Below are 16,035 nucleotides of genomic sequence, written 5' to 3'. Positions count from 1 at the left end.
AAAGAAGGTGGTGCGTCTATTTCATGCAATACGCAATGATACAAAGACAAACATCCAGAATGTACAGCACAGCACAGTTTACTTGCGAGTCATTTTATACAAATAGTAGAAAGAGGGTTTGCGTATCGGAGGGAGACAAACTGTATCACATTTGCCGAGGAGATGTTGATTGACAGAGACTGATTCCAGAAAGCTGTTTGTAAAGAGAATCACGGGATCAAGAGTTTCAAACGTCCCATTAAAAAAGCCTCCACTAACCTGTTGGTGTAAAAAAACAAACCTAAAGTTACCAGAGCAGTTTCACACACGGCGATAGAAAGACATCAAGGTGACAGGTCCAACTGAAAGAGCATGGAATAAACAACTTAAAAAACATTCCAATAATCAGGTGGCGTCTGGCGGTAGGCGGAGCTCGTGTCCTACAGTGCCGGACCCGCCCACCCACCTGCCACTCAACAGAACACCTGGAAGTTCAACAGAACCACAAAATATTGTTTACTCTCATTTTATCTAGTTTTATACACATCACAACCTGGAGAGTTGCCTGTCACGTCTCTGGGTTATCACGACACTCCACCTCACCATCACCGTCACCATCACCGTCATCATCATCATCATCATCATCATCATCATTGTCAACCCTTAAGTAAAAGTACAGACCCCTTCAACATGCTGCACACACTCAAAACGCAATCACAACCCCATAAATGGTTACAGGTGGTTTTTAATTTCTGCACTGCTAAGGTGCCGTTCAACAAAGGGGGCAGTAATGTGCCATCCTGCTAGAAGATTCTACGTATTTGAACGTCCACGTTCAAGTCCCACACGGAGCAGACAGCTGAAGGGCCACGCTGCGTCTACAAGATGGCACAGAAGAACTTCTTCTCCCTGAAGGGGTTCTCTGACGCAGGCACCGGCGATAACAGCGGGTCCTCTTTGGCGTGAGCTTCGCAGTACGACATTAAGTCTGCCGCTGCTTTTGACACCTGCAATCATACAGACACGACAGGTGAGAGCTGGCAGGCCGAGCCCCCAAACATTCTGGGACATTTATTTATTCCGTTTCTCATGAGCTGAAGCTTTATACCTTTCTAAGTATGTTGCCTTAGCTTAGCATAAACCCAGGAAACGCTACGATAAAGCGAGCTCGCCTGGCCCCTCTCAGCAAGCTCATCAACTGACGTCCACCCGTCATTTATCATCTCCTGTTTGTGTCGAATGGTCACGGGTGTGACCATCCGTTTGAACAACGATTCGAATCACAATTCATGGTTGCCGATTCGATTCAAGGACGATTTTAATTTAGAACGATTCGGTTTGATTCAGTGTCTTGAAATCGATTCACATCTTTGTGAGCTCAAGATTCCTGTTAGTGAGTCCTTGAAAGGCCAAGTACAATTCCTGAAGTATCACTTTAGTTACTTGAAGTTCTGATCAGTTTTATGATCAGTGTGTGTGTGTGTGTGTGTGTGTGTGTGTGTGTGTGTGTGCATACGTGTGTGCATACGTGTGTGTGTGTGTGTGTGTGTGTGTGTGTGTTCCATGCTGAAGGAGGGTTTTCCTGTTGTCCCTCCTCTCCATCTCATGTTCTGAATCGGACCTGAAACTCAATGAAAGCCCAGGTCTGTTGGTCTCGTGGTGCAGGAACATTGTTGTGTCAGGAACCTTCAGGTGGAACTCGGCGTTCGTGGATCGACTCACGGACGACCGGAGCTGGTTGATGATTGGAGGCTGCTTCTGTGCAGCTGGCAGGATTTTGAAAATGAGCAGTTTCTAATTCAATGAAGAGCCGGAGGCCAAGTTCGTTCTCGTCTAAATCGAGTTTCAAGTCTGAGTTCTGACGCTGGGTTGAAGCGGCAGACAAACGGACGCGTCTGATTAGAGGTCGCAACGCCAGCAGGACCATCAGAGATAACCTGCGGATGGTGGCGGCAGGCAGGCGCACAGAGCTCACCTTTATCCTGTCGATGTTGGCCTCCATCTTCAGCTGCTCCACCAGCTTCCTGGCCTGTGCGATGCTGGCCGTGTTATTGCTCGCCATCGGCGCTGTTGGTCCGTCCTGTCCTCGTCTGCACAGACAAGAGACGGATTCAAGACCCCGGACACCTCAGTGAGTTGATGGAGGGGAGCAGGGTTTATCATCATCATCACACACACACACACATGCATGCACACACACAGACACACAAGCGCACGCACACACACACAAGCGCACACACATGTATACACACATTCATACACGCACACAAGCGCGCACACACACAAACATGCTCACACACATGCATGTTTGTGAGCACGTTTGTGTGTGTGAATGAGTGTGTGTATGAATGTGTGTATGCGTGTGTGTGCGCTTGTGTGTGTGTGCGCGCACTTGTGTGTCTGTGTGTGTGCATGCATGTGTGTGACACACAGACACACATGCATGCGCACATGCATGCACACACACTCATACACACACTCAAGCACACACATATGCACACACACTTACATGCAAACATGCTCACACACATGCACGCACACACTCACACACACACACACAGGCAAAACACATGACACGTGCGCACACAAACACACATGCGCACATACAGGCGTATTATTTATGGTGTCAGTTGCTAGGCAGCTCATGACAGTGAGGGGGAGGCTGCAAGGGTGGGGTGTGTGTGTGTGTGTGTGTGTGTGTGTGTTAGTGTATGTTTTTTATGTGTGTGTCTGTTTGTAAGTGTGTGTGTTTTTATGTGTGTGTAAGTGTGTGTGTTTTTGTGTGTGTAAGTGTGTGTGTGTGTGTGTGTGTGGGGGGGGGTGACAGGGCAGTGCTTTTTCCAGAACTGCATTTCACTCACAAATCACTTCAATTACAACTCTTCTTCTGTGGTGTTTCTTAATGATTGACACTCGTCAGTCACCGGCCAGCCCTGCCACCAATAATCAATCAGTGAATCGATGGATTGATTCATAAATGCGTGGCTTCCTCATCCATTTTTTTCATTCCATCACCAGCACGGTGTGTGCTGATGTTCTGTCTGTCTGCTGCAGAGGCGCACGCTAAAATCAGAAACACCCAATCAATCAAACTCCTGATGTGAAGTTTGATTGATTGGTTCCTGCTTCGCAACCACGACCATCGTTAACAAACATCTGTTGAGCAAATCGCACGACGCCATTACTTCTTTTAGAATTTAGAATTCAGCTTTACTTTTACTGCACTGAACCATTCACAGTGACAGTTTTTCAAATTTTGGAAAACTTGAACACTCGCTATGTTGTGGTGGGAACCTTCAAACCTGCTGATCATGTTGAATGAAACAGCCCAACATGAACTCTTGGTCTGTCCTTTCTGCTGTAGGACAGAACGCCACCTTCATGGAGACTTTGTTGTGAGCTGGGAACAGAAAACTGACAAAACCATTTTACTTGAGTGGCGCTCCTGTAATTCCAGTGTGTGAAGAACGAGCCGGTGGTATGAGGAAGCTGCGGTGGTGACGCCACTGTGGCGTCTTGGGCCGCAGGAGCGTTTCACTATCGTCATCGTGAGGTGCACGCGCGCATCACTGGACATCTGATGTCAGAGGAGAATGAGCTCAGCAAGTCACCGACATCATCGAAAGCGTGCAGATCACATGGGCCTCGCTTCAGGGGCCCTGAGTGTGACTGACATTGATGGACCAATCACAGTCGTCGGTCACAGAGGAGCGCAGCTGTGACCTGCTGTTGCCTCCTACTGGAAACCTCCTCTGGTATCAACACCAACCTCACCAGGACCTCGAGTCCTCATGGGGACCTCAGACCAGTTCTGATGCGGCATCAAGGAATTCTGAGTTGGAGTTAAGGTGTGGCAGCAGGGTGGAGCAGTGGTCAGCACTGTGGCCCCCCATCAAGAAGGTTGTGGGTGGAGCCCCGGCTGCAGCACGGGGTCTTTCTGGGTGAGTCTCCATGTTCTCCCTGTTCCTGCTGGGTTCTCTCTGGTACTCCAGCTTCCTCCACAGTCCAAAGACATCAAGAGGGGACCAGGTTAATCCAGACTCTAAATTGACCGTAGGCGTGGCTGGGAGAGCCAATGGTTGTCTGTCTCTATGTGTTGGCCCTGCCATGGACTGGTGACCTGTCCAGGGGGAAGGCTGCTGGGATAGGCTCCACCCCCACCACCCTCAACAGGAGAAGAGGGGGAACATGGAGGGGTGGAGGGATGGATGGATGGGTGGAGTTGAGGTGTGTTGAGTGAAACACTACACCAGAATAATTCCATCCTGGAGCAAACGTTTCTGTCCTGGTGGGTTGTTTCTCCCTTCAGGTTTAATTCGTGTTGGTTTCCTGTCCTCAGGCGCCCCCCCCCCCCCCCCCCATCTTTTATAACGTCTTTGATTAGATCCCAAGCTGCGGGTGGTGGCATCATCCGGGCTGTGAGATCAATCCTCCCCGCGCCCCCCTCTGTCCCCGTCTGCGGCGTGACTCAGTGAGGGGCTCTGACTGATCTCAGCCGGGCGCTGGAGCTGAATATTGATGCTGCAGGGTGGCACCTGCTCACCAGGTCAGTCGGCTGCTGCTCCTCAGCCTGCAGCTGTTCTGGAATAATCAGCTTTATTTAGCTGAGTCTCGCTGAATGCCATCGTATTCGTCATCACCTCGACTCTTTTCTTTGTGTTTTCAAAGTGTAAAAATCTCCTTTTTCTGCAAATCATGTTTGAGTCGCTGTCAGCCTCAGTTTTACAGTTTACCCCCAAAGAAGTCCAGTTGCAGTTCAGTTCATGTGACACAACCAGCTGATCGTCTCATGAACTGAATTAAGTGACTTGAAAGATTTAATGACTGATTATTTTCACATTGTTGCTCCATCGCTGGGAGTTGAGGGTGTTAAGTGTATATCGGGACTTGAGAGTCCCTGGATGTTTATATATATATATATATATATATATATATATATATATATATATATATAAATATACAGTAATTCCAAGATTTGTTTTGGACTGAAGTGTTTCCTCTGAACTGAGCTGGAAAATCTTGAGTGGTTCCAGTTTAAACAAACGGACTCCAAAGGATTTATGAGTCAAACCTGCAGCAGCACATCAACACGAGGATTTACACTTGTGTGTGTGTGTGTGTGTGTGTGTGTGTGTGGGGGGGTCCTGCTAGTTCTCAATCTGCCGAGTGTTTCACCGTTTAGGGTCGTTGTGCCTGAACCTGCGTTGTGTCATTGTTGGTGCAACACTTTGGTTCTTCTTTTATTATTAAAACTGGACCATGTCGTTTAGTAGAAATCACTGAACAGAAGACGATAGCAAGTGTTCTTGGTTCCGAAGGGCAGAAATACTACGCAGAGCTGCGACTGGGCTTGTTTACCCCAGCAGAGGATGGTGGATTACTTCCTCACAACGGACTTGGATGGATGTTTGGGGTTTAAGTGCCATAATCTGGTGCCCCTCTGTGGGAACCATATGCCAGCGTTCATGTGATATCCTGCAGCCAGACACCGACGAGAGTCAGGACACACGTTTCTCAGGGTTTGTCTCTCCCCAAATTAAAAACGGCAGAGATTTACTACAAGAATGGGACTCCATGTAAAAATGAGACTTTGGTATTGAGGTCATGACATTGTTTCAACACTCAGAGGAGACGACAAAACAGGCCAGTGAATCACGGTTGATCGGGAGAGATGTCACTCTTCAAGGTTTCTGGGATGTTGAGGCTAATCTAGGCCTTCGCTCTTAAAAATAATAGCCAGACGTCATGTTAGAACAGCTTTGATGGCATGAAACTGACAAGGACAACTTCTACACTGTACGGCAAAGGGCAAAGTCCCCGGTTCAGTTTTTTCCTCATAGACGTACCCACATACCATCTAAACTCTGTAGAAATTAAGGAATTCTGATCCCGACGAGAGGCTTTAAACTAAAAATGCTGGATTCCATCCATCCATTTAGTCCTGTTAAGGGTCGCAGGGGTTAGAGTATCAATCAGCCTCGTCCCCTAGTCGCCAAGTCCCGTCTTTGGACTGTGGAGGAAGCTGGAGTACCAGAGAGAACCCAGCAGGAACAGGGAGAACATGGAGACTCACCCAGAAAGACCCCGTGCTCCATCCGGGGCTCCACCCACAACCTTCTTGCTGGGGGGCCACAGTGAGGACCACAGCTCCACTGTGCCGCCATGCTGGACTCCATCTGGACACAATCTAGAGTCCATCTGGATACCACCTGGTGGCCTGCGAGCCCACCACCATTGACAAACAACGGGAGGTCCCACAGTTTTTGTCAAGACGGCACCTTTAAGACAAGGACAACGCTGCCCCACTGCCAAATTGGTCAAGCACTGCTCACGGAACACAGTTTCTGTGAGATCACACCTGGAATGTCAAAGGCCAAGCAGAAAAGATGACACCACTATGCTAACTCCTGCGAGCTAACAACACTCAACAGCAGCAAACCTGTCAGATCAAATGAATCAAATTAAAATAAAATGATGGTGAGGAGGAAATGTGGAGAAAGGCAGATGCTGGTTTCACCATCAGCCAGCGTCTCCTTGCACCAGTTGCGGCAGCGGCGGCGGCGGCGGCGGCCGTGACATTGTGCTCCACTCGTGCTGTAATGTTAGTAAACTGGCTGATCGGTTTGCCAGCTGGACGTGTTGCTGGTGATTTACCTGGTCTGCGTTCTTTGCTCTCCGGCCTGCCGTTCGCTCAACAGTTCGTCTTGGCTTCACTCTGGAAACAAAGAGAAACAGAAAGGAGCTCAGCAGGACTTCACTTCTTCTCCGGACGAGCGGAAGGACGAGTAACGTCTCTGCTCGCTGTGTATCAGAATAGTTCACCACTTTTTGGTGAAATCAGAGGAAGAAGCAGGTGAGCAGGATGAATCTTCTCTCTCATGCCTGGCTGGAAAGCGGTGAACTGCTCCTTTAGGTAGACCATCTGGTGCTGACCAAGTCACCTCTCCTCCTCTTCCGCTTTCCTTTGGCTCAACAGATTCATTGTTAACGCATCTGTGACTCTGCAGCTCAGTTTTCTGCTGCTTCTGATAAATGGACCAATTACTCTGCATGAGCAGATCTGCAGAGGAAGGGAATTCCACCCGCCGTAAATCCTGCCAGAGCACAACACTAAAGCAACTTTACAGTACGGCATCCATTAAGGAAAACCTGGCCACAGCAGCCGACCTCTGAGCTGGAGCCTTCCAGCAGAGCTGAGGAAGCAGAGGAGCGGCTGCTTCACCCGAGACCAGCACACTGCAGCAGGGACTCTCAGCTTGGAGCGGGACCGAGTTCTAAAAACTTCAGACCCTGCAAGAATTGCGAACCCTGACAGAAATAATGACTCTAGAACATTCAAAAACGGGACCACGGTTCTAAAAAGTTTACACTGGCAGAGGCCTTTTATGGGAACACAAACAGAATGTTCCCTCTAGGTCCCATAAAGATTCCTGTAATGTCACAATACATTCTAGGAGAACCCAGAGCGGTGACACTCCCCTAAAAGTTCTCAATCTCTCCTGAATGAGGGCCACATAAAGTCCCCCCTCCCTTTGAAGAAGTGTGGACATGTTATAAGTCGAAATCCTCACAGCCGCAGAGCTGTTCTCACAACAGTCCGGGATATTTCCCTCCTAAAAACCCCTGAAGGAAATGTTCTCAACAGAACTGTTCCAAAGGGGAACGTTCCTTCTTTTTTAACGAAGTTATGTGAACAAGGCAGTTGAATTTACAGTGGATTTTCACTGGAACATCCCAAGTTTTCTGAAATGGCCATTTGAGACCAAAAGTGGGACAGGACGAGCTGAAACTGACATCCGCCTGCCGAGTGGCCAGTTCACACCCTGCAACTCTTCTGTCTCATAAATCCTGGATCTAAAACCTCCTTAAAGCTTCAGGACGTTCGTCACCTCATCTCATCCCACCTCACCTCATCCCACCTCACCTCATCTCATCCCACCTCATCTCATCCCACCTCATCTCATCCCACCTCACCTCATCCCACCTCACCTCATCTCATCCCACCTCACCTCATCTCATCCTACCTCACCTCATCTCATCCCACCTCATCTCATCCCACCTCATCTCATCCTACCTCACCTCATCTCATCCCACCTCATCTCATCCCACCTCACCTCATCCCACCTCACCTCATCCCACCTCATCTCATCCCACCTCACCTCATCTCATCCCACCTCATCTCATCCCACCTCATCTCATCCCACCTCATCTCATCCTACCTCGCCTCATCTCATCCCACCTCATCTCATCCTACCTCACCTCATCTCATCCCACCTCACCTCATCCCACCTCACCTCATCCCACCTCATCTCATCCCACCTCACCTCATCTCATCCCACCTCATCTCATCCCACCTCATCTCATCCTACCTCGCCTCATCTCATCCCACCTCATCTCATCCCACCTCACCTCATCTCATCCCACCTCATCTCATCCCACCTCATCTCATCCCACCTCATCTCATCCTACCTCGCCTCATCTCATCCCACCTCACCTCATCCTACCTCATCTCATCCTACCTCGCCTCATCTCATCCCACCTCATCTCATCCCACCTCATCTCATCCTACCTCGCCTCATCTCATTCCACCTCATCTCATCCTACCTCATCTCATCCTACCTCGCCTCATCTCATCCCACCTCATCTCATCCCACCTCATCTCATCCTACCTCGCCTCATCTCATCCCACCTCATCTCATCCCACCTCATCTCATCCCACCTCACCTCATCCCACCTCATCTCATCTCATCTCTCTTTTTCTCACAGCAAATATATAAAACCTGGTTCCCACCATTGTTGACATTCCCTGCTGATGATGGATCAGGTGACAAACAGTTACTGTCACATGACCTGAAATTGTATTTGCTCAGAGACGTTCACACATTCAGTCACTCCTCAGAAACTCACAGTCATTACACAGTGAATGGCTGTTAAGTACTGCAGTACTTCTGATCTTATCAGTAGTTCTAATTCTTCATATTTAACCCTCTATGGCCGAGTGGATCACGCCACGCTGACTTCACTTATTTGAGTGTACGAATGTTAGTGTACTCACTGGAGTTGTGTCTCTGTAAAGTAGTTTTTAGAGCGTTTCGTGACCAGAATGAAGTAATGAAGTACAGGCGTGCTAATACAATACTTCAAAGGGACAGACAGAACTGTGGGTCTGCCCCCAACACTAACGAAGACCATGATGATCAGTGTTGCTGTGACAGAATCTGTCTTTGTTTATGACGTACGTTTGTCAGTTAATGTCGCTCGCTCCGCATGCGCTGTATTAACATCTGAGAAAATTTGAAGAGCGGCGTAGAAATGACGCACCCCTGTGCCTCAGCAGCACTCTCTTAGGTTAACATTCCACTACGCCTCAAATGGAGGCGCTGGAGCTTCCATTTCACTATTCCTCTTTAATCAAAGCTTTGGTCCTTCACTCAAATCTCCCTCTGAAGGAAGTTTTAATGTTAATACAAAGATATAAACGGATCAAACATTTGGTTATTATACGTGAATACAAGTCCACATTAAAGTTTCCTTATGTTCCGAACGGTTCCTTGTTCATCAGATTCTCAAATACCATTTTTTGAGAATCTGAGTTGCAAGTAGATTACACGTTACCGGTACTCGGTCCAGTCTGAGTATGAACTTGGCAGCAACAGACATGAAACCAGGTTAGAAGGTGAGATCATCGTTTGCTAGCAGACATAAATGTCCGGATGTTGATTCCTTCCTCGTGTGCTGCAAAGGTTAAACTCGTTCCCAATATGTCTGACAAATGTCCTGCTCATGATGCAAATCCAGAATAAAACTGGATGTGAGCTTTCTTCCCTTTTGTCATGTTGCTTCTCCTCTAAAATCTCAGTATCAAAAGAGCAACTTTGCCAACTCTACCAAAAACAAGTGAACAACAACGCTGCTAAATTTCCACCTGAACAGTTTGAGTCTTTGTGTTTGTGTTGCATCGCAGCGGCAAAATCAGAAAAGAAGAGAAGAAGAGAGTTAAAACACAAAGGACCAGCATCTTTTTTCCTGCTTTGGAAAATTGTCCTCTGCTCTCACGTGAGTCCAGCATCTTGTGCTGAGGGACGATGTCTTTTGGGACGTGACTTTCAAGCCAATTGTGTCCTGCGCTCCAGCCTTCTGCTTCCCATTCCTCCCTCCGTGGCAGGCAGGTGTTCAGCGACGGGACTAAAACACCCTCCGTGGTGTTAGCAGCAGGCTCCGTCCTGCTGCTAACACCACCGAATCAATCTGACCCCCTCCGCCATCCTTCCTCTGCCATTTGGAGCGGTTCCTCTGGGTTTTTAGGGGGTCTGTGTTTGTGACGCTGTGATTATAGCTGTTGCTCGAGTCTCGGTGTCACTGACTTAAAGGGTGATTAAGCGCCACAGGAAACATCCTGGAGAGGAAAATAGAATTCCTGGCCTGTTGTGAGTGACGATCTGTTACTCTGATCTCAACCCTGCCCCCCCCACACACACTCTTTTCTTTCTTTCTCTCTCTCAAGTGCGCACATTATTATCCTGTCTATTTTTTTTTACACCATCCAACCAGAGAAATGAAGGCGACCATGCAGGGAGTGTTCCTGTCCCCTCTGATGCCCAGGGTGTGAAATCAGAGCGTGGTAATTAAAAATCTGTCCCTGGTTCTGCCACCTGGACCCTGGAGAGGCAGATTAACCTGCCAGGGTCTACAGGGAGATGGAGCCCCTGGTAGAAGTTAACTGTGGCTAAGTTTAGAGGTCACAATGGTGCACGCCGACATGCATCATTGCGTCTTTTGCACTTCACGACGTCTGCAGCTTCAACGTTTCATTTTGCAACATCAGTTGAGTGGTTTCAGAGAGCAGCGGTGGATGTCTCCGGCTGAAGGAGCTGCTGGAGGATTTTTCCAGCTTGCTGGTGGATTCAATTGATATTTCACCCCTGAAGCATTTTTTGCTTATCAAATACTTGCTGCCAGATATCTTGAATTCATTAATACTTTTTTTCTTGCACGATGTCTTGGCAAATCCGGAATTCAGAAAACATCAGGAAAAAGATTAGCAGCAGCCCAGTTATGCAAAATGTCCTTTTACAAGTTCTCAGATGACACATTCAGTATAATCCACGTCTCCGTAGCCTCAGCACTCCACAAACACTGTGCTTTGAGTCAAAAATACTGAACCAAACCCGGTTCTACACTCTGAGGTGTTCCCACCTAACAGCTATATTGTTTTTATGTTTTATATTTTTACAGTTATTTTACGGTTTGCTGTCATTCATCTTCTCCCAGTAACAAAGAGCCTGGTGTTTCCTGAATTCACCGTGATGTCATGCAGGAAGGAAAAACATCACGCAAATGAATTTTGGGTAAAACATAGTTTTAAGTTACCACTGCACCTCTTTGTGACCTTCAATGTTTCCAGCTGGCAGAGCAAACGATGCAGTTTTACTGAGGTATGATAAGAAAATAAAGGTGCAGCATTGTTCCCACGTTGCCGCAAAGATTGCAAAAATGTCACGTCAGACTGTTTCTAACCAAGCCTGCGTGGACAGAGACGCTGCGCCACACAACACAAAGGTTTTAGGATCAGGACTCGATGGTGCCGTTGGTATTGTAGTAATACTGACTCAAGTACTACTCCTGTAAACCCAGTAGAGAGCTGGACTGAGCCTGCAGCCCAAGTCAGGGTTGCTACTGTGCTATGGTAGTTAGCGGCTCATGCTAATGGTTGCAGTCTGTGGCACATGCAGAAGTTCTGGTCATCTGACAGTGACAGTGTGACTCCGCCAGCTCAGTGTGTGATGTCACGGTGAAACAAGAGGCACAGTCAGCGAGACCAAGAGTTGTAAAGGGAAGAATGGCGTGAGAACACACCAGCGCGTCTTCTTCCACAGTGACTTTTACAGCGACCGCAGCAGGGAGAGGTAACATAACCCTGGCCCCCGGAGCTGCTAGGGAACACGATCAAGAGGATATTGACTATTGAATGGAATACAGCACGAATCCCTGCCCTTGAATAGGAGAAAGGACACCCCTCCCTCCCTCTGCACACGGCCCAGCTAGCACTGTCTTGGGGGGGTGATGGTGAATGGGTCCCCTCACCTGGACCACTGGGCAAAGTCATTAAACACCAAACAATGCCAGTTAATTTGGCTAAAATCTTGGAGTGAAAAGAATCAAACCAGATCCGTTTATTGCAGAAATCAGAAACCATCATCTCAGGATACTCACATGGAAACAGAAGTACTCGTCTCCTGGAAGCGATGGTTAAATGGCCCATAAATGTAGATCTTATGAATATTTTTATGATTTGAAGGATTTTTAATAGAGTTAAAATATCTGGTTTACTTTAGCTGCAGTAGCATTGTGTTAGAAAGATCTCCATTGTTGCACAATTAACATCTGAAAATGTTTCATTCTAATGTAGTTCATCCTTTTAGCCTCCCTCCTTCGTCACGCTGCCTCTCAGTCGGACCGCCGCCTCCTGTGGTCATTCGATTAGCCCCGACATCTGTGCCATCCTGCCCATCTTACCATCTTATAGGCTGCGGGTCTGTATGCATATCTGTGTGTGTGTGTGTGTGTGTGTTTTGGAGGTTAATCTAGGTCCCAAAATGGGGGGAGGGTAGAAGCCAGTGGCCCAGGAAATGATGCATCCCCTGGGAGTCAAGGAGGCAGCAGGGAGGAGGCTCGTGGCTCCAGGGAGCACAAATGCGCTCTGTTCTGATTATTAAATCAAAGCATCAAGGCCAGCGTGATTCTTCTTTGTCTGATTAAAACAGTGACCGAGTGGTTTTTGTTTCCCTCAAACATTAAAGAGGCGTGCTCAAAAGCTTTGATATGTGAGTTATGTAAGAGCGGCGGGGTAAGTGGGGTAGAAACGATGCATGACACGGCTGTCACGGCGCTCCAAAAACCCACCACATGTTTCTGTGTGACGGGGGGTGAGGCCCCGCCACCAGCCGGCTCTCCCCAGTGAATTTAACATCTCCTGGACACCTCCTCTTTGGCAGGGACCCAGCCATCGTCGCAGGTCTGGAGTTTGTGTTTGAGACACGTTGGCGTGCTCGCCAGATTTCAAAGGTTGACATCCTGTCTGAGTGTCACACACAGATAATTCCAGCCGCTCTCGTGTATCTTCCACGTTTCAACTCAAAGGAATCTGGGAAGTCTTTGCGTTTGCCTTGAGTGAGGAAGCGTAAACATACTTTCCTCTGGAACCAATCAGCATGCCAAGAATAACTGGACCCGAGTCCTGGGCCGTTAACAATATGACAAACATCCGGGCTTGTTTGGCCCGGGCTGAGAGAACCAGCGAGAACCCATTCACACTCTGATACTTTGATCTGGAGCTTCTAAACACTCGAGCAAGACTCGACTCACTAAAGAGTTGAGAAGACTTTAGAATAAAGATGAACAGACGCGGGGCTCGGACTAGACCGCCGTGACACCGGCCTTAGCTCAACCTGTAGGCTTGAGACTCCAGACTCTGACTTGACTCATCCTACATGAGATTTAACTCCTAACTAATATGTTTGGGTTTAAAGTCTCAAACTAATTTCAGAAAGACTTGACTGGGTCGTGTCCAGGAGGACTTGAGATAAATCCTGAGACTTGACCTGGACTTAAACCAGGCTTAATTTACGGAGAAAATGATGAGACTTCTCACGAGTCGCTTAAAATGTGACTCACAAATTCCTTCTTCGAGGTGTGAAAGTAGAATGAAAACTGCTTGTGGGAACGTCCCCGGCTCTCAATCGCAGCCGCCTGGCGTGTGGATGAGCGCCAGCACCCAGAAGACAGCGAGCACAGTTGACTTTTGCTGAGTCGAGTTTTCTCCTGACAGACTAAATAAGAAATAATATTGTCGGTAAATTCCAGACTTTCACACTTAAATTCAAAATTTAATTCGCCCACAAAAAAACGAAAGACCAAAACTGTCACTCTGAAAACAGAACAAACATGAAGCCGTGTAGTTTTCTACTTTTGCGTTTACAATAACTCCTTGTAGAACTCCAAGCATTTCTGGGGTGGGGACCCACCATGATGCCAGGTTCCATGCCGGCCTACAAAAACACCTCATGCCTGCGTCGCTCCTGCGCCACGGCGAAGGGGGGCACAGGGGCCCGACTCTGGCCTGATGACTTAAAAACGCCTCTGGGTTTGGATTCTTGAATGAAGTTCAAATTGAGACTCAGAATTCATGTGGACACTTGAAATGAAACAAGTTTGAGTCGTATCAGTTTGACTTAGGACTTGCTGTTGTCACAGGGGACTTGAAAACTGGAGCTTCGAGACTTGTGTCACCGTCACATGGACTCGACGGCTTTAGGTGTCAGGATTTGGGTCAGAATCTCACCTGAGGAAGTCCGTTCAGAGTCAAGCTTGAACACCAATGAGACTCCAAGAGTTGAAACTTGAGTTTTGCCTCTTAAGTCTGACAACAGCTCTGGTAAACTGAAGAGTCACGTGAGTGTCACAGAGACTCGTTCAAGACTTGATTGGACCTGAGACTTGAGAGCAGCATCCAAGATTTTCTGACCAGGGAGCTGACATGTGGTTTCACTTCATGAGACCTGACTCAGACTTGGAGCGAGTCCCAAAGTGAGACACGGAGACTCGGTTTGAGCCTAAAGACGAGACGGACAGAACAGCAGTCCAGGCTACTGTTTAATCCTGGTAGAACAAAACCTTGGACTTGACTTCTACTTCCCCTGAGTAACGCTGGATTTGGTTTTACCCAAAAACTCCCAGGCTCGCCTTTCGTCAGACGAGTCCGGTTGAATGAGCTTAAAACCTAAGATCAACACTGTTGGAGGCAAACAAGAGCGGCGAGTACAAAGGTTGAAGGCTTCAGTGTAACATCCACCCTCCCGCCCCCGCGGCTGTTTATATCCCTGAGGAACACCGTCGACTCTTTACACTGACAACAGCAGCGACTTCAGCCAGGACCGCCGAGCCGTCACAGACCTCCTCACGCTCAGAACGCTGAGCTACAAGGCCATAAAAGGGTGTGGAGAGGTCAGGACGCCTTCCTCCTTCATCACCCCTGCTCCTCTTCCTCACTGCCTTCCTCCTTCTACTGTAACATTTTCCATCATAACCTTGTTTATTTCCATCGTCCCAACACTGGTGTGTGTGTGTGTGCGCGTGTGAGTCTCTGTGGCCTTGAAGCAACTTGCTTTCTCAGATACACTCTTGCGTAATTCTGACTCGTGTGTATTAGGCCTTGGTATGAAACACACACATCAGATTTGATATTTAATGTGATGCCTTCGTGTGTTTTATACGTTCTCCTACTCGGTTCTCTCAGAGATAAAAACACCAGAACCCCCTCCTCCTCCTCCTCCACCTCCTCCTCCCCAACCATCTGCCTTGATACAACCACTACATAAGCTTGTGTGTGGCCGGCACAAGGAGAAATTGTGGTTGAGAGGGTTGAGAACAGTCGGAAAACCCCACAAAAGCCTTTTGGGATTTTTTTCCTCCTTCGCTGCCCCTTCTTTTGCATCCCCCTTTTTTCTTTTACCTCCTTTTCATCCGTCTACTTGAGCAAATATCCCTGAAACAGATACCCTTAAATTCCTCTGGCTCCATATTATAAGATCTGCCCAATCCTGTTTGGAGAAGGAGGCGAAGCCAAGGGACTCATTTCTCTTTTTCCGCCACACCAATGTGGGAAAAGAGGGAAGAGATGGAGGGATATGAAGCAGCGACTCACCTCAGTGACAGATTATACAGGGAGGAGGGGATTCCTGATGTAAACTTGCCAGCGGCATCAATCTCGCCCCTCCAGCACTGACAGGCAATGATATGAAACCCCCCTCCTACTCTGGAACACACCCTGTCTGAGATGCCACAAAAAATAGAATAAAAACAGAAGGATACCCTCTTAAAAAATAAGAGCCCACCTTTGTTGTGCTGTGTTTTCTTCCTGTGACGCCAGTCGTATCCACGCTGTGATTTCTCTATCAAACACAAACAGCCAGCGATGCAGGCGACTACATCCACTCTCCCTCCTTCTCTGCTCCAGCTGAGATCCTCCCTGCCTCCCTCCTCACTGCTGCTCTGAGT

The 16,035-nt window shown here is 48.1% G+C and overlaps 1 protein-coding gene across 1 annotated transcript; it reads right to left on the bottom strand.

Moving 5' to 3' along the window:
- Positions 1–62: 62 nt before the first annotated feature.
- gng2 (guanine nucleotide binding protein (G protein), gamma 2) lies at positions 63–16,035 on the bottom strand. Its single transcript, XM_086181644.1, has 4 exons — positions 15,873–16,035; positions 6,634–6,694; positions 1,955–2,069; positions 63–986 (listed from the first exon to the last, which is right to left on the bottom strand). Exons 3-4 carry the CDS (start codon positions 2,039–2,041, stop codon positions 858–860), a joined length of 216 nt encoding a protein of 71 aa, XP_086037770.1. The 5' UTR covers positions 2,042–2,069; positions 6,634–6,694; positions 15,873–16,035; the 3' UTR covers positions 63–857.

The sequence above is a fragment of the Aulostomus chinensis genome, chromosome 17 (genome assembly GCF_037954235.1).
Source record: "Aulostomus chinensis isolate RoL2024-O1b breed Wild chromosome 17, RoL_Achi_v1.0, whole genome shotgun sequence".
NCBI classification, from domain to species: domain Eukaryota; kingdom Metazoa; phylum Chordata; class Actinopteri; order Syngnathiformes; family Aulostomidae; genus Aulostomus; species Aulostomus chinensis.
The sequence above is the reverse complement of the archived record's forward strand: the minus strand, read 5'-3'. Positions and strand labels throughout refer to the sequence as shown.

Excerpts from the sequence above, each read along its gene's own strand:
- gng2 (XM_086181644.1), bottom strand. The coding sequence starts at position 2,041 with ATGGCGAGCAATAACACGGCCAGCATCGCACAGGCCAGGAAGCTGGTG. Across the intron at positions 987-1,954 it reads CCAACATCGACAGGATAAAG|GTGTCAAAAGCAGCGGCAGA; the intron begins GTGAGCTCTGTG and ends GTATGATTGCAG.